The sequence below is a fragment of the Lepidochelys kempii genome, chromosome 2 (genome assembly GCF_965140285.1).
Source record: "Lepidochelys kempii isolate rLepKem1 chromosome 2, rLepKem1.hap1, whole genome shotgun sequence".
Lineage (NCBI taxonomy): Eukaryota > Metazoa > Chordata > Testudines > Cheloniidae > Lepidochelys > Lepidochelys kempii.
Genome location: NC_136381.1, coordinates 196,705,658 through 196,724,891, shown reverse-complemented (window position 1 = coordinate 196,724,891; position 19,234 = coordinate 196,705,658). Strand labels below are relative to the sequence as shown.

The 19,234-nt window shown below is 44.0% G+C and overlaps 1 protein-coding gene across 5 annotated transcripts in view; it reads left to right on the top strand.

Moving 5' to 3' along the window:
• The window catches only part of RBMS3 (RNA binding motif single stranded interacting protein 3), a 918,866-nt gene that overhangs the window by 720,825 nt on the left and 178,807 nt on the right, over positions 1-19,234 (top strand). For all 5 annotated transcript variants that reach the window (XM_073333376.2, XM_073333378.1, XM_073333385.1 and 2 more), the window contains one exon: positions 17,453-17,610. In XM_073333376.2, the coding sequence (XP_073189477.1) occupies positions 17,453-17,610 (158 nt within the window). The remainder of the gene's footprint in view (positions 1-17,452; positions 17,611-19,234) is intronic.

Sequence of the window (19,234 nt, the reverse complement as noted above, 5' to 3'; positions counted from 1 at the left end):
ATGGACTCAGGCTAAATTGACTTGAACCTGTATCCCAACAGGAATTCCCAGTCAAGAAGACTTTGACTTCATTTATGGTTTATCGGAAGTAAAGTAAAATATGACAAAAGAGAGCATTCATTTTTCTTCATGAGCAGGGATCTAAAAGTTTCTTGAATTCACCTGCTTGAATGGTTCAATAGGTCAAACATTAAAGAGCATTAATACTGTCCCCAAAATCTCCTCAAAACCTCTAATACTTTTCCAGTGTTGATAAGTTAGTACCCTTGATAGTAACCACAATGTCTTTCATATGTGAATGTGGACAGTTAAGTGCTGGCCCTTTGGATAATACCTGAATTAGGCTTTTCATTTTAGAGATCTTTCTCAGAGCACGATCTGCCTTTTAATTCCATTGATTTACATGGGTATATTTGCACATTGTTTTGGATTTAGTTAGTTCTGTTTCCCATGTTAATGATAATGGAAGGTTTGTTTACCTATGTAATTTCATGCTATGTACTTGTAATTAGAATAATATATATATATATATATATATATATATATACTCTGCACTGAATGGGCAGCATGCAAAATCCATTTGACTTCAGTATGAATGTGCATGGTAAGAATTGCATTGCAATAGTTCCTACTTTGTATAGCAGATAAAGGAGCTGTGTTCTCGTCTGAATACAAATAAGACTGAAAAATATAAGTCAAAGTGCCGCTAACCCACTATAATGCAGTGAAAAATAAACATAGATGTACTAATCTAGGCAATAGTATGTGCCTTACAATAGAACACGCAACACAAAAGTTCAGTAATACTTGGTGAGAGACAGACTAAAAGAAATAGGGAAAATTTTAAACTTGGAATTAGTCTGACTCAGTAATTTGCATCCAGGTCAAAGTGGGCATCAGGAAATTTCTAATTTAGGGTGGGCATGCTAGGAAGCTAGGTAGTATTTGCAGAATATTTTATAAAGTAACTTCAAGTGATTTGTGGGAGTGGATTGGCTCTTTCAAGAACAGACAGTCAGATAACTAACATGGTTTCCAAATCATATACAGCTTAGTAAAGCGTCCTAACAGGTTTCAGAGTAGCAGCTGTGTTAGTCTGTATTTGCAAAAAGAAAAGGAGTACTTGTGGCTTTCTTAAAGCATCCTAGTAATCTTTAAACCAATTTGACATTAAACATGAAGCCAGCAGAACACCCTCAAAATTGGAGTGATGTGGTAAATTTGCATAGTGTGTGATAGCGTTCTGACTGAGGCATATTGTACAAGTTAGAATACAAGTTAGAAACCATGTGCTTTTTTTTCTAGAAATCTATAAACTTGGAAATTGTAACAGTCTGACCTAGAAGTTACAAAAGTATGAATAATTGTCTCTGCATCAGGCTGTAATAATTCTGGTTGAGTTATGACAATATTCTGTGCACAATAAAAGGAAATATCAACCCACAGATCTGATATAATGCTCAAAAGGCACAGTCCATAGTAACTCCCATATTTGCAGCGTGAGATGAGCGGAAAAATCAAATCAGCATTGGCAGATAATATATATGATGGAAGATTCTGCACCAGACATGGTAGAGGTATAATAATTCAGTTCTAGCACTATTTAGGTTTAGAAGATGCTGTGCTTTCTGTGGGCAAACTTAATTAAAAGAAAGCTGAGTCCATCTTACAGCACAGCAGTTAGAAAGTTTGCAAAGTGAGAATTCCTTAACATATATACACTATGAACTCAATTTAAAAGTCAAGAATCTATCCCAGTGACTGACGGACACTCGCAGTGTGTTCGCTGTCTGGGAGAAAAACATATTCCACAGACCTGTGGCTTGTGTCAGCAACTGAAGCCCAGATCCAGGAAAGACAGAGAACTAAGGCTCAAACTCCTACTCATGGAGCCAGCCCTTCAAACTCCGGAGTCCCAGTGGGAGCCCCCACCGCAAGCCTCTACTTTGAAGGGAGGTGAGCCCTGGGAGATGCCCACAAGCCATTCATGTAAGGCCCGTAAGAAAAGGTCTGTGAGTCCCCTTACTGAGCCCTGATGGAGTAAAAAACAATCAGTATCCAGCTCGATCAGTTTCACTGGTTCTGATGGCACCAAAGCCATCTAAATTTGGTACCCAGGGCATGCAAGTACTGAGTTAACAGAGCAAGTCAGGCTGCCTAAAGACCCAATGGGCACAGGCAAGGAAGCACTGATACTGCAGGGGCACAAAAAACATAGAAGATCCGCCCTGAGGAAGGCTTCACTAGTACAGATGTCAACATCGGCACTGCCTGCGGTATGCCAGGCACTGATGGACCTTACTACCAGATCCGCACCTCCAACCCAGTCGGTACAAGCCTCTCGGCCTGCTGCTGTCCGCCCCACCTGATTTCTGGTGCGCACTGGATCTTTTGGGGTCTGATGCACCAGACTCGCCTCTGCTCAGTACTGGAGCCCTGGTACTAAGTTCACCCAGAGACCCTGAGTTACCAACATCTTAGAATAATAGAATATATAGAAGATTAGGGTTGGAAGAGACCTCAGGAGGTCATCTAGTCCAATCCCCTGCTCAAAACAGCACCAGCCCCAACTAAATCATCCCAACCAGGGCTTTGTCAAGCCGGGCTTTAAAAACCTCTAAGGATGGAGATTCCCCAGCTCCCTAAGTAACCCATTCCAGTGCTTCACCACTCTCCTAGTGAAATAGTTTTTGCTAATAGCCAACCTAGACCTCCCCCACTGCAACCTTAGACCATTGCTCCTTGTTCTGCCATCTGCCACCACTGAGAACAGCCTAGCTCCATCCTCTTTGGAACCCCCATTCAGGTAGTTGAAGGCTGCTATCAAATCCCCCCTCACTCTTCACTTCTGCAGACTAAATAAGCCCAGTTCCCTCAGTCTCTCCTAATAAGTCATGTGCCCCAGCCCCCTAATCATTTTCATTGCCTGCCGCTGGACTCTTTCCAATTTGTCCACATCCTTTCTGTAGTGGGGACACCACAACTGGACGCAGTACTCCGGATGTGGCCTCACCAGTGCTGAATAGAGGGGAATAATCACTTTCCTCGATCTGCTGGCAACACTCCTGCTAACGCAGCCCAATATGCCGTTAGCCTTCTTCAACAAGGGCACACTATTGACTCATATCCAACTTCTCATCTACTGTAAATCCTAGGTCCTTTTATGAAGAACTGCTGTTTAGCCAGTCAGTTCCCAGCCTGTAGCAGTTCATGGGATTCTTCCGTCCTAAGTGCAGGACTCTGTACTTGTCCTTGTTGAACCTCATCAGATTTCTTTTGGCCCAATCCTCCAATTTGTCTAGGTCACTCTGGACCCTGTCCCTACCTCCAGCATATCTATCTCTCCCCCGTAGCTCAGTCTCATCTTCCTGCCATGCATCGCCCTTCTTATTGTTGGAGTCAGAAAGTGAACAAGAGGATGTGATTTCCCACCGCTGTTCTCACCTGCCATATGGGGCTCATTTTCACTGTGGACATCAGGCTTATCATCCCTCTGATCCACAGCCTCCCTGATTTGGTCAACTGTGGTATCAACCACCAGGTCCCTTCTTGTCACAGTGGCCATACTGGGATCCTTGGTAGGCTCAAAGACAACAGGCCTCTTACCTAGGTCTTACCTCTGAGACCTACCAGCAATCAAGGAAACACACTATTTCAGCTGCTGCCTCAAGGACTTCTGAACCCCCTGAGCAGGCAAGGGAGGAACCAGAGGCCGAAGTTGAGTAGGAAGTCACTCCTCGAGCCCACTTCTCGTTATCACCAGACGAGATGGTGATGCCCCCTCTGCCATCTATGGATGATGATTTTAAACTATTCCAGGACCTGGCACAGAGGGTGCCAGGAGAATTATAAATACCATTGCAGGAGGTGACCGAGTCTCACAGCAAGCTGGTGGACATTTTACATTCCTCCACTTCCTCCAGAGTGTCCCTTCTTATTAATGAGGCACTCCTGGACTCCGCCAAGGTCATATGGCAGGCCCTCACGTCGGTCCCACCAACATGCAGGCAGGCTGACAGGAAATATTATGTGCCAGCAAAAGACACGGAGTTTCTCTTCTACCACCCGCCTCCCAATTCGATCATTGTGGATGCAGTCAATTCTAAGGGCCGCCAACACCAGTTTAAATCCACACCTTACGACCAGGACTGGAACAACCTGGATCTTTTTGGCAGGAAAGCATATTCCTCGGCCACCCTCCAGTTCTGCATTGCAAACTACCAACCCTTATTGGCAAAATACAACTATCAGAACTACGCAAAACTCAGTTCTTTTATTGAGCAGCTTCCCAATTCTCATAAGGAGGAATTCAAGGCTATAGTCAATGAAGGCCAACTCGTGGCTAAGATCGCTCTCCAGTCTGCACTTGATGTAGCTGACATGGTGGCACGTTCAATTTCCACTGCCATTGTGATGAAATGAGTCCCATGGCTTCATCTATCCGGTTTCTCAAAGGAGGTCCAAACTACTGGGGAGGACCTTCATTTTGAAGGGACATAATTATTCCCCTAGAATTCCAACACCTCTCTTCACACATTAAAAGATTCCAGGGCCATTCTTCGATCCCTTGGGATCTATACACCTTGGTACAAAAGAAAGTATAGCCCTTGGCCACCATTCAAGCCCTGCTCATCTTCTTAATATTCTTCTCAATATTCATCACAGAGATCATACAAACCTCAGAGGAAGAAGCAGAGGTTCCCCAGATGGAAGATGTCAAGATCTCAGCCCACTTCCTCTCAACCTTCCACCTCAAAGTGGCAGTTTTGACAGGTTGGTTGAGATGCCCAGAGAACATTCTCCTCATCGTTATCTTGTGCTGGAAAACACCACCCATTCCTTCAGAGACATTCTCACCCTGTTCCACAGCACCGGGGAACAGGTAACTGACAAATGGGTGCTGAAGATCATCCAGGATGGACATTTCTCCATTTCTCTTCCAATCCCCCTTCCAAACACCCTTCTCTGTCCTTCTTCTGGGATCCTCCTCATGAAAGCCTGCTATGTCAGGAGATAAACCATCTCCTCAGCATAGGAGCCATAGAGCCATTGCCCACACATGTATGAGAAAAAGCTTTCTACTCTCACTACTTCCTGATACCAAAGAAAAAGGGAGGTTGGAGACCCATACTAGACCTCAGAGCACTCAACAAATTTGTCAAGGCGCAGAAGTTGAAGATGGTCACTTGATCAACGATTATTCCAGCATTAGAGAAAAGAGATTGGTTGTTGGCCCTCAACCTCCAAGCTGCGTACTTCCACATTTTGATTATATCGAGTCATGGCTAAAGCCACTACAGACTGCTCCTTTTCAGCCTCTCATTGGCCTCCAGAGTATTATCCAAGGTCCTCTGGTAGTGACAGCCCACTTACGCTCTCAGGGCATCATGATATATCCTTACCTGGACGACTGCCTTCTCAGGGCACATTCCTTCTCTACAGCCCCGTGAGTCACCCAGACCACACTGGACCTGTTCCAGAATCTGGGCCTACAAATCAACAAACAAAAATCAATATTAACAATGGTACAGAGTCTAGAATTCATAAGAGCCGACCTCAGCTCCATCCAGGTGAGGGCGCTCCTCCCACATCAGATTTCTCAGTGTCTCTATGCTCTTAGAGACAGCGCAATCCAGCCCCCAGCTTTCAGCCAGACACTACCTCCAGATCTGGGAGCATATGGCCGCAGGCACACTGATTACAGCACATGACAGTCTTCACATGATGTGCATACAAGTGTGGTTCAGTTCAGTTTACAGGTTGAATAGAGACAAAATAAGCAAAGTACTATTGATGCCCACCAAGGTCAAACAATCCTTGGACTGGTGGAAGGACCCAGTGAATGTCTGTACAGGAATCCCATTTATTCAGTCTTCCCTCCTGATTACCCTTCCATCATCACTCCTGATTACTGATGGGGTTCAGTGATCTCACAGTGCAGGGCAAATGGTCTCTATCCGAGACGTGCCTTCACATCAACCTGCTTGAATTCAGACTGGTCAGAAACGTGTGTGCCCACTTCCTCCCTCTGATCAAAGACACACACACGAAAGTCATGATGGACAAAACGGCCTGCATGTATTACATAAACCGACAAGCAGGCACCAGATCACCCTCCCTGTACTTGGAAGCACTAGAGCCATGGAACTGGTGCATTTCCCACAATGTCATAATATCAGCGGCCTACCTACTGGGAGTACACAACACGATGTCGGAGAGTCTCAGCCACAAATTTTCACCCGACCGTGAACAGGAAATAGATTTGGTGGTCCTCCATGACATATTCCGACAACAGGGGACACTGACAATAGATCTGTTCACTAATTACCAGAACAAGAAATGTCCACAATACAGCTCCAGAGTGGAGATCAGATGACATTCCATGGGAGATGTTCACCTCCTTCCATGAGACCAGGGTCTTCTTTACATCTTTCCACCATTCCCTCCAATACTGAAAATCCTGTTGAAAGTGAAAAAGCAAACATCATACTGATTGCTTCCCACCTGGCCCAGACGGACGTTGTACCCTTACCTGTCACAGCTGGCACTATGTCCACTGATAACTCTTCCAATCACTCTTTACCTGCTATTACAGAACAAGAGACACACTTTCCATCCCAACCTGTGGATTCTGTGACTGAAAGCCTGGCTTCTTCATAGTTCCTGCACATAGAGACATCTTTCTCTGAGAAGTAAAAAAGGTGTTATTACACAGTAGGAAAGAAGCTACTCATCATAGTCGCTGACTCCGTGGGTGCTGCGGGGCTGAAGCACCCACAGGGAAAAATTAGCAGGTGATCTGCACTCACTGGCAGCCAAGCTCCCCCTTCCCCCACCCCCTCCTCGCATCCTCCTTCCCCAAGCGCGCAGTGCCCCGCTCCTCTCCCTTCCAACGCTTCCCGCCTGCCGCCTAACAGCTGTTTGGCTGCGCTTAGGACTTTCCGGGAGGGAGGAGGAGGAGTGGGGATGCAGTGCACTCTGGGGAGGAGGTGGTAAAAAGGCATGGCAGGGACTTGGGGGAAGGGGTGGAATTGGGGCTGGGCGAGGGTGGGGCCTGGGGGGGTGTCGAGCACCCACAGGGCAGAGGGGAAGTTGGCGCCTTTGCTACTCATTGTACCTACCTACAAAAGTGGAAAAGATTTCACATCTGGTGTCAACCCAAAGGCACCACCCTGAATGCAGCCATTCTACCGGTAGTCCTGGGCTACCTGTTGATTCTCAAGAAATCGCATCCTGACTTCACAGTGTTCTTCCCTGCCAAAGTCAGTCTTAGACCATATCCGAAGTTCACTCCTGAGGTGACTGCCGCATTTCATATAAATCAGCTTATTCAGTTCCAACCTTTTATCCCAAACCTCATCAGGCTAATAGGGAAGCCATCCTCCATACGCTCGACTTGAGGAGAGATGTGGCCTTCTATTGGAACAGAACAAGAGCTTTTAGAAAATCTCTGAGACTCTTCCCCTCCATTGCAGATAGTTCAAAAGATACAGCAATTTCAGCCCAAAGACTCTCCAAATGAGTCTTGAACTGTATCACGCTCTGTTACCAGATGTGTAATGTAGCACCCCATCTTCAATATGCATGCACTCTGAGATTGGTCTTATCTTCCGTCAGCTTCTCCAAGGGTATCCCTATATCAGAAATCTGAAGAACAGTCACCTGGGCATCTACACATACCTTTGCAGAACATTATGTTATCCTGGGGGACTCGGCTGCAGAAGTCAGATTTGGTGCCACGCTGCCATCATCTAAAACAGTCTTGACTTGACTCCAAAGCCTGACCTCCAGTGGTGGGCACTGCTCAGGAGTCACCTAGAGTGGAGTACCCATAGGGACACTACTCGAAGAAGAAGAAATTACTCACCTTGTGCAGTAATGATGGTTCTTCGAGATGTGTGTCCCTATGACCCATCCTTCTCCCCTCCACTTTGGAGTTCTTGTCATTGACTCTGCAGTAGAGAAGGAAGTGAGGAGGGTTTGCCCATGCACTCTGGCCTCAAGGCATGCGTGGTCTGAATGGACATTGCTACCAAAGTTCTCTGATCAGCAGCACAGGGACGCAGACACACACACAGTGGAGCACACTTCTCGAAGAACCATCATTCCTGCACAAAGTGAGTAACTTCTTTCCTGAATAGATGATCCACTGTGAGCTTTATAAACAGAAGGAGTCCTTTTTTCAGTTCATAAAAAGTTTGTATTTTTTCAAATCTACTTGGATGAAACACAAAAAGATTTTGAAAAAGACCAGGAGACCACTTTTGGTGTGAATACTCTCATAAGATTTTTCTGTTGCTCTACAGATAGAGGAAATATATACATCAACTTAATCCTTTGTAGAGTGTGTGTGGGTGTACATATCTGTCTAAGCATTTATTTAACTATGGTCTAGAAACAGAAATGTATAGAAGGCAAAAAGTAAATGGATGGGAAAAAAGTGTAATGGTGGGTAAAGAGATGTAAATTTGTTTGTAATGGACATTAAATGCCCCAATCCTACAAGTTGATCTAAGCATTCTTGAAATCAGTGTGAGTTTTGCTATTGACTTCAATGAGCGTGGGATCAAGCCCCTCCCGAACAAATACTTATGCTATTATGGAGCACCATTGAAGTCTGTTGGCAAGTTATGAAGTCTATGAAGAGCTCAGACACAATGGAGAGGGGGTCCACAGGGACCTAGTGGTGGCTTCCTGATCCTCAGCGACCTAGCCCAAGTGCAGTTTAGACCTGCATGGGAAGAGCTCAAGCAACTGGCATAAGCATCCTCAAGCACCTTATTCCAGTAGAAGATCAGGCATAGTGTAACTATGCTCTGCCATGCTCCTTCCCTCTGGAATGCCCTAACATCCCTCTTTTCCCTCCATTGGCAGCAGTGTGAGGGGGCAGTTTTCTGCCAGCACTGAGTTCCCCTAACCAGATGGAATACTCCAATGGATACCTCCAGCTGCTATCATCTCTCTCTTCACAACTGCTTTGCTTTCTGAGAACATTCTCGCTATTAAAAATGTGCCCACCCAAAGGCATTCAAATAAGCAAATAAAAGGGGTTGTGAATGCTGGCAAAGTGAATTGGTGCATTCTGTTTATCTAGCACTACAATAGTAATGGTCAAACTACTACAAATGGCAGTAACACTATTTTAAGCCTAAGTAGTTTGGACCATTATTGTAGTATTTTTGTAGAGCAGTTTTAATTAAAAAGCAAAAAAACACTGTGTCTCCATCATCTGATGTAAATCAGTTTAGCGTCATTAATTTCAATGAAGCTGTGCTGATTTACACCAGATGAAGTTCCAGCCCACAACCCTTAAATATAATCCACATTTGATGTATAGCAAAAATGTTCCCTGCCATGTCTGCTTTTCAGACTGCTGTGCTGTGGAAGTTGGACATAGTTTTCTTTTAACTTTTAGAATTCTGTGTCTAGCAAAATTGGTACAGTTCATTTATAAAGGAGAAATGAGAAATGCTATGTGAAGACTGCAGTGGAATGTTCTATTATTTTATATATAACATTAATGACAAGGGCCCAATGTTAAAATTTGGGATCAGAGTGTTAGACTTGCCTACCTAAAGTTGGGCACCTCTATCTATAGTTAGACATCTAATAAATTAGTGACCTGGTTTTCTGAGGTGTCATGAAGTTTGAAAGTGTTCCAATCTGTGAAAACTAGCAGAAAGAAAAAGCATGTAGAAATGACAAAAATGGAACTCTGGAAAAACGCTTCAATTCTCATTCATGGAATTGATTGAAAGTGGCCTTCCAGATTAAAGGTCACATACTGCAACTAGCCAGTCAAATACAAACCAAACCAGTTTCCATATATGATCTAGTATATATTTCAAATGTCCTAGAAGGGTCCCATGATCTGCAATTTCAAAAAAGGTCAGTACTAAAGAACAAGAAGAAATTTTGAACATGAGTCCACAAAAAGAAAGAAATCATTACAAGCCTTCTCTAAATGGTCTCGTGTTATGTCTTGTCCTGAATCCAGACTAGCATTGATCATATAAATCAGGGATGGCCAGCCTGTGGCTCTGGAGCCACATGCGGCTCTTCAGAGGTTAATCTGCAGCTCCTTGCATAGGCGCCAACTCCGGGGCTGGAGGGAGCTACAGGTGCCAACTTCCGAATGTGCTACAGGGTGCTTACTGCTCAACCCCTGCCTCTGCCCCAAGCCCCAGCCCCACTCCACCCCTTCTTCCAAGGCCCCCGCCCCTTCCCCTGAGTCTGCTGTGCCCTGGCTCCTCCTCTCTCCCCTCCCCCCCCCCCGAACCTCCTGCACACCACAAAACAGCTGATTGCGGCGGACAGGAGGTGCAGGGATGGAGGGTTAGGTGCTGATCGGTGGTGCTGCTGGCGGGAGAGAGCTGATGGGGGGCTGCCGACGTGTTACTGTGGCTATTTGGCAATGCACATTGGTAAATTCTGGCTTCTTCTCAGGCTGGCCGCCCCTGATTTAAATTGTGGTTCCAAAGATAAGATTGAAGATACATAGCCACTACAGTTGGAACAATATTGTCAAGAAATGAGAAATGTGTGATACAACTATATTTTAAAGAGTAATTCAGTGACATATGGATGGTTTCTTCCATAAGGGTGTACTATTGTTATTTAAAGGGAGGATGGAACCTGACTACTAAACAGCATGACAGAAATGGTAATAATTTTGAATCATTTGACGTGACTAGTGTCTAAAATGTTCTGGATGAGGTTACAGTGATTCTAAAGGCAATCTGTAACTGATATTGATCAGTATCAATATCAGTGTGATGTAAGTGGTAGTATCTAATTATTCAAGGACAAGACAACTTTTATATGGCCCATAAATATTAACGCTGACTATGCCTATCTAAAGAGGACTTTAAGAATGACACTAAACTAGGTGCCACAATGTGTTCTCAGAGATGCCAAAGTCAATTTGGAAGACATAAAATGTAACTCCTTTTAACTAGTAGTCAGTGGTTAATTCACCTTTGCAAATTGCTCCCGGGAATTATGACAGATTGTTAATAAGGAGAATTAATTCACAGGACTCCTGAGTAAACCAAAATCAGCTTGGTTCAAATACAGATTAGGCTAATGATTTAAAAAAAACAGCCAAAAAGCAACACTACTAAACGAAAAAAAATATTGTCAAAGAATAAATGATATAAGATGGCATAGGCAGAATGCTAGCAGCCCAAGAATCTCAGCTACATCCCTCATTAGAAGCCAAGTATCACAATTGTTTTCAGTCAACAAATCTTTCTGTTCCCAGTTCTTCCAAAGACTGTCTCAACTGCCGTGGAAAACCCCATCTGAATTCAGCCTCTTTTCCATCCAGAAATGTCAGAGTCCAGCATAACAAACAGCATCCTAAGGTCTCAGCAGGCCCTCCTCTGTGTTTTATAACCTCTAAACTTCAGCAGTGTGGAATATTTCAGGCTGCCCCTATAATAAAGCTCTCAGATCTTTTGGCTCAGCCCTTCCCAGCCAAATGCCTGACTCAGGTCTTCCTAACTGCCCATGCAGTTTTAAGCCACTTCTCCAACACAAATGCTCCTGGCTGCTCTGAAGCTCAGCTCTTACAGCATAACAGCAGCATAACAGCTGCTGCCAAGTGTTTAAAAACAATATTTAGACTAAATCTCAGCATCAGAGTTTTTCAATGTACTGTTAATCTGCTGTCTTCAAAGTTTTAACCTTTAAGGTTACATTTTCAGACAACTACACAACTGGCCAGAGGTTTTTGAATCCCCTCCCTTCCCCCCCCGCTCCCCCCCCATCCCTTACTCTCTTTCTCTCTGTGTGCGTGGGCGCACACACACTTAAACCCACCTAATTGGGATGTCACAGGGTGACTCTGGCCCTTTCAAGGACAAGGTCAGTGCACTTGTGTCTGGTCAGCTGACCCCCAGTTGGTCTTAAAAGAGGGCATTTGAGCCCTAAAGGGTGGGCGAGGCAGAGCTGCCTTAGTGCACGGACATGGACAGTCAGGAAAAGGGGCAAGTGAGAACTGCCTGGGAGTGAGAGATTGGCAGGTGAGAGCTGCCAGAAAGCAGGACGTCCCAGAAGGAAGTGGTAGGAGGTTCCAGGGGGAGTGCTGGAGGCAGCAGAGCAGCAAGAGAGGGGTTTGCTGGCTGATTTCCCCAAGCCAGAAAGCCTTGGCTGGAGAGGGCTGAAGACCAGAGAGCAGCAGAGGGAGTTGCCTGCAGATTTCTAAGATGGAGAGCCACAGTTGAAGGCAGGAGAGCAGAAGGGGGGCTTACTTGCTGACATCTCCACACTGGAGAGCTGGAGCCAGGGGAGCCATGGAAATACCCACCTGTTGGCCTGTCTGGGACAAGGGAGGTTAACGGAACAGAGGAAATGGTGGATGCCCTGGTGAAGATGAACTCCCAGCAGAGAGGCCTTTGGGTTCTTGGTGGGAAGAGCGGGGTTGCACTCCAGCTGGGAGGTATAAGGGCTGGGGCGGCTGTCCTGGCAGAAAGTTACAGGAGAGGACTGATAAAGAGCCTTGGTGTGGTAGAAGACACCATAGCACAGTATGTGAGGCATTGATGGACTAGAGGATGTGAGATTTCAAGGATTGTAGACACTGAGGGGTCATAAATGGATTATGTGTTGGGACTGTTGTTATGGACTACTTGCACTATGTTTTTGTAATAAACTGCCCCCAAAGAGGAGTATTGCTAGTCAGCTCCATGTAAGGTTTCTTACTGGGAACTGTGAAGGAGGGAAACCGAGGCAGGTCCATCTGTTGTACTTCAGCCTGACACTGGAGGGCTCCCAGGACAGAGCCACCCTATGACATGGGAATACACCAGTTTTGCATACAGAAGGCAGGGCTTGGGCTGGGGCCAGGAATGGGGCCATGGCTGGAGGGTAGGGGCAATTGCCCAGGGGTCCGGGTGATTTAAAAGGGCCCGGGGGCCCCCAGCCACTGCCGCTGCCATGGTAGCTGTGGCGGTGGCTGGTGTCAAGAGCAGAAGCTGTGGTCAGCACCCAAGGCTGAGGGGCAGGGCTGTGACTGGGGGCAGGGCTGGATCAGGGCTGGGTGGTGCTCCCTGCCTGGCCCCCATGGGGCCTGGCCCAGACCCCACCGTGCCCCCGCAAACATTCCGCTGCACCTCCCTAGAGGGGCATGCCCCACAGTTTGCAGACCTCTGATTTAACATCTCTGTGCCTCAGTTTCTCCATCTCTAAAATGGGGATGCTACTATTTACCAGGAGTTTGTAACTGTAATCAATTACAATTTTTTACAAATCCTTTGAAATCCCTAGTTGGAATAGCTGTCCATCCTGTTTCAGCTTGTGGTCTGAAACATGGCTTCTTTGAAGTCATCTCTTCCCATCAAGAGAAGAAAATATTGTTTGTGCAGAGAAAATATAATGTGGAATTATTTTCCTTTCTATACAAAACAGTGTAAATCCCTTGAGGGTAGAGTGGGCAGCCTAATTTAGCCCTTTATGATCTAATGCATCTATTTACTGCTCCTGTTTATCATATTGATAATGATACGTAAATAATGGTCACAGAGCAAACTTTCAGGTGGGAATTCATTCACACTTAAAATTTAGCTAAAATGTCTAATGGTATTTAAAGCCACTGTATTTAATCTGTATCTGCTACAAGGATCAGTGCTTCCCACTCTAGAAAAGGAACTGGAAGATAAACTCTGTGGTATGAAACATGTTGGCTGCAATTTTTATTTTTTAACCTTTTTATTTTTGCTACAGGTATAAAGAAGACTCAATAATCAAAACAAAATCTCACACTAATATTCCACTGAAATAGAATTGTCTCAGTGAGAGTGAGGGATGCTGTACAGTTCGTGATGCATAACTGTATTTTCTCTGTTATTCCATCCTCTGCATTCTGGTTATAGGTCTGATTTGCACTACCACTGTATATTTATTTCTAAATAATGGTAAAATATGCTGATCCCTGTCAGGCCTGCTGATGGCGGGGCAATTGCCCAGGGGTCCGGGTGATTTAAAAGGGCCCGGGGGCCCCCAGCCACTGCCGCTGCCATGTAGCTGTGGCGGTGGCTGGGAGCCCTGGGCCCTTTTAAATCAACTGGGCGGGCTGCAGGGCTCCTAGCGCGTGTGAGGTGGTACCGGCAGCAGCGAAGGCAGCCGGGCGGGCACGTGGAAGCCCTGGCCGTGCTGGACAAGCGCGTCCAGCGGAGCAACCAGCAGTTTGCTGGACACCAACAGCAGAGCCGGCAGCAGCTCACTGGGCAACAGCCGCCGGTCTGCGCCCATGTGGTGACGCCACGCCAGGCCTGGGGACCTATGGACTGTTCTGCTTTGGGGCCCGGAATTGCTGTCGGCGGGCTTGATCCCTGTGCACTGATGGGTTGATTAATCCAAACAGTTAACCAATCAAAATGCAGAGGTTTGCAAAATAATCTGATTTCTGAATAACTGCCTGTGAAATTGCAAATCTTTAGGCTGATTGGGTTCTGTGATTCCTCTGCTTTAATTGACTCCATTGCTCACCATTTTCAAAATAAAGACACTTCCTAATCTTCCCTCTCCCTTCAGCTACAGGAAAGTAACGAAGCAAAATAATACTTCACAATATACACACAAAAAAAAGTGCCAAAGTGCTGAAAAGGGAAAGTGCTTCTAAAAACATTAGTTAATCTAATTTTTTAAACTCATATCATGCCTTCCTTGTTCCCGACCTCCCCTCTTTTTCTTCCCCTCTAAATATCAGCTAGGTTTATATTCTCCGAATCGATCACATGATTTGTCTTCACATTGCTGACATTGTAACAGCCAGCCCCTCGTTCCCAATTCAGTTTTGAAATGCAATATAAGCAAAAATGTATTTTAGTTACTGTGGAGGGAAAAGCCTTCTCATCTGTAAAAGGGATGGGGTATGAGGGAAGGTGTAAAAGGAAGGAGAGGGAGGGAGGTATTTGTTTTGTTTTTATTTTTTTTTCCTTTTTCAAGATCAGTTTACTTTTCAACCTTTTGCCCCTGTAGGGTTTTATTCCCCGCCCCCCCCCCTTAAAAATATGGTCACTCATCTATACATATTTTACTATAATAGTAACTTGAGGGTGTTTTCTGTGTTTTTTTATTACTATTTCCGTTTTATAAAATGATACTTCTTTCAAACTGCTCTGAGGTGTGGAACGTTACAGGTAGTTCTAGGGGAGACGCATTATGGATAGGGCTTAGATGAGGAGGTAATATGCCACTTACATTGCCAATGCCAAGCATTCTTGAATCAACCCAAAAAAGTATGAGGTTGGCTAAAAATCAGGAGACTTTAAAAAATAAGAAATGTTACTTCAGGTTTTTGAGCCTTTAGGGTTCATGTTTTCAAGTCTTTATAAACAGAACCTCCCCGTCTTTCTTTCTTTTTCCTTTTTTTTTTTTTTTTTTTAAAGGTAAGCTGCGATTCTCCCACATTGACCTATTCCAGGGAGCTGGGGCTTTAATAAAATCACCAAATATTGCGAGACTCTTGATAAAATTGTGAGAGTTGGCAACAATGCACACGTCACTGCAATTTAGCATGTCGGTCACCGTTACATTTGTGGGGGTGGGGGGTGTTTGCATGTGCACATGTGAATATAAACTGTCTATGTGTGTTTGTGTTTGTCATATAATTTATATTTTAATAGAATTCCTAAAGTGTTTAACCAGTGAAAGATAACTTGGTTGCTTATTTGGTATTATTATTAGGCATAGTATCATTCTGTTTCCCTATTGTATTTCTGGTTCCACGTATTTATTTTATGGCAGGTTTATTATGAGCTATTTATAGTGAAATGGAACCGGGTATGTCTGAATTTATAACTTGGTGTTCATCTTCCATACATTAAAGGCAAAAATCAGCTGCATGTGTATGGCAGAGATGTGCCCTCTTGAACTGCTCCAGTGGGAGGTTTCTCTTGCCTTGGAACTTTCATAAATCATTGGCCCTGGTTCTCTACAGGGTTGCACCTTTTGTAGTCATTTATACCTTTGTACAGTGGGTGTAAACTGCTGCAAAATCAGAATTCTCTACTCCCTCACTGTGATGGTGTTCACTTTACAGAGGGGTGAATGAGGTGCAAGGAAGTGGAGAAACAGGCTCCTTGAGTTTGCACTCTATTCATGTATCTTCCTGGAGCTGGGCAAATGCATGGGATTGTTTGTGCTTGTCCACGAACTGAGTTGCAATGGGTTAACTGAAGGTGTGATTTTTAAAGCCAGTTTAGCTAAACTGATGCAAAAGGCTGTATGGACATTCTGATTTTGGTTTAAACCAGGCATATTTTGAGTTAGCCTAAGGTCTGATCTACCCTGGGAATTTACATGAGAAAAATCTACCCCCCCCCAAGGAGTAACTATATTGAATTAACCCCCAGTGTAGACAGCACTAGGTTGACAGAAGAATTCTTTCATCAACCTCCCACTCAGGGAGGTGGATTATCTACGCCAACAGGAGAATCCCTCCAATTGGCATAGGTAGTGTCTACACTGAAACGCTACAATGGTGCAGCTGTGCCACTGTAGTGTTTTAGGTGCAGACAAGCCCTAAGTTGATTGGAAACAGGTTTAAGCTAAACCAAAATAAGCTGCTTGTAAACCAAAATAAATGTGTCCATAGAGGTGTTTGCAAGGGTTTAACTAAACCTGTTTTATTAAACAGGTGCAAGTTTGTGTGTAGACAGGGCCTTTGTTTGAAGTTTATAATGCTTTTGCTGCACCTGTGTTTTGTGTCCCCTTCCTGAGAGTATTCTAGTAAACAAGTTACCAGCAGGAATGTTTGCCAAAACTGCCATTTTAAACTAGTACTCTGGAGTATTAATAAAAAGTGATTTTCAAATTTGAATTCTTGAGTGTTCACATTCTAACCCATTCTAAGGATTATGCTCAGCCAATCAAGGAATAAAGCATGTACCAGGTGACCTATTAATTAAAAAAGCTTGAAGTTAGAGCTTCAAGCAAAAATCCTTCTTAGAGCTTGTTGGAAAATTTCCAGAAAAACATTCTCCATTTTCAACCAACCTCACTCATAGTGACCAAGTTGCAAACAGTCTTCAGGCTGGAATATATGTCTCTGCATACAACATTTGCTGAATATTTTTGAGCAGTGAACACATATGTAGAAATCATGTTCTGTTCAGTCAACTTCCTAAATCAGGCCACAGTCCTGAAAACACTTGTGCAAGAGAGTAACGTCCTGCACATGAGCAGTCCCATTGAATTAAATGGGTCTACGCATGGATGGAGAGATAAGCACATGCATGAGAATTTGCAGGGTTGAGGCCTTAATGGGCTATATTTGACAAGTAGATTGTCAGCTCTGAATAGCTTGCAGAGCTCTGCGTCTAACCCTGTTGTAATTTCTTGGCTCTGTATTATTTGGAGCACCCACAGTTTTTGGATATCGGGAACCACAAGCTGTTCTGTTAAAGTAGTGAGTTTAATTGAGGCTGTTTCTTTTCTTTTATCTTAGCAACAAGAGCAAGACCCAACTAATTTATACATCTCAAATTTACCCATTTCCATGGATGAGCAGGAATTGGAGAATATGCTGAAACCCTTCGGACATGTCATTTCCACCAGAATATTAAGAGATGCTAATGGAGTCAGCAGAGGAGTCGGCTTTGCCAGGTGAAACCCTTGGTCTATTTGATTTATTCTGGTGGGAGGCAGGTTGGGGTTTTTTTTGGCTTTGGTTTTTTGCAAATGCTGTTTCCTCGGTAGCTCTGAAGCCTCATAGCTATGGAATATGCAGAACAGTCAGGAAACCGCATCTTGATCAGATTGAGTGTCTGTACTTTTTGCAAATAGGAGTTCATCCCATTGGTCCAAATATTAGTTCATTACACTTTTATATAGGAAATAAAATCGCTAGCAATAGTGAACTGTCCACGCATAATCAAGTTTAGATAATAAATGTCCTACAGCTGAATGCATTCAGAGATTTAGCAAAGCCGTTCTAACAAGAAATAGTAAATTTATCAGCAGGAAGAGCAGAGGAAGTGTATCTGGAGAACACAAGTTGCTTGAAAGCCCCAAGGATTCCAAGCTCCTGAGAGGAGGTCAGGAGAAAGATTTAGATTTAAGAAGCCCTGGCTGGTATGATGTTTTAGACAGACTAGAGTAGACCTTGTGTCATTGTCATGACAGAAGGAAGCATTTTCATGTTAACTAGAAGGAAATGCTTATATAAAGCTTCCTCAGCTAGAAACCCTGTTAAATGTAGTAGGTTTCTTTAAAAAATAATAGTAGTAAAGAATGGGATCTGTACATAGAAGGGGACAGAAGAGGTAAGTGGAAGAAGGAGCAACTTCTGTATCCACTTACACTGTAAATAAATGTCTCCCGCTTCAAAAGAAAAGCAGATATCACTTAGCTTTACAGAGCATTCATGAGACTGTACTTTTGAACAGCAAGCAAAATTATGACTGAGTTATTTTGTGAATTCCTCTGGAATACACTATATCTTGGTATATCATGACACTTCTCCCAGTACCATAATACCATTGAGTAAAGTAGGGTTACTGTGTGATAATGAGGCAGCTTGTAAAATAACTGGCATTGTAATGTTACCTTTCTCCTTGATATACAAGATCATCATATTCAAGGAAATGTTAAGATATTACAGTCTGAATTCAAACGGTAAAAGACAAACCGATTAGGGTGAAAGATAACACACCATTCTATACGCACCATCTATGTTAACAATGTTAACTTGACTCTCTGAGCTCACTACCTGCAGCTCAGCATTATCAGATGATAAACATTGCATTGTAAAAGTTGCCTGTGTTCATGGATATGTATTTAACTGATAACATTTTTTTTAACTCAGTGTTAATACAACACAAAGGTCGTGTATTTAAGCACACAAAAACAGGAAGGGTAAAATCCTGGTTCCATTGAAGTCCATGACAAAATTCCCATTGATTTGAATGAAGCCAGGATTTCTCAGAGCCACAATCGAATGCTGAATCTTCACTTTGCCCTTGGGCACTAGAATTTACAATCCAATCTTTAATGACATGATATTTCTCTTGTAACAAGGCACTGTTCAGTTTCTTTGTACAGTGTGTATGTCACTGTATATAGATGAGGCGCTTTATGGTTGCCTAGAAGCATGTGGGGGTGAAGGCTAGTACATCTATAGTGTGAGCACACACAGTAGGTGTGTGTGACTCTGAGGCAATGATGGGGTATCAGCTGTATTTATATGGAGAATCGATGTCCCTCACCTTTGACTCCATTAAGGCCACTT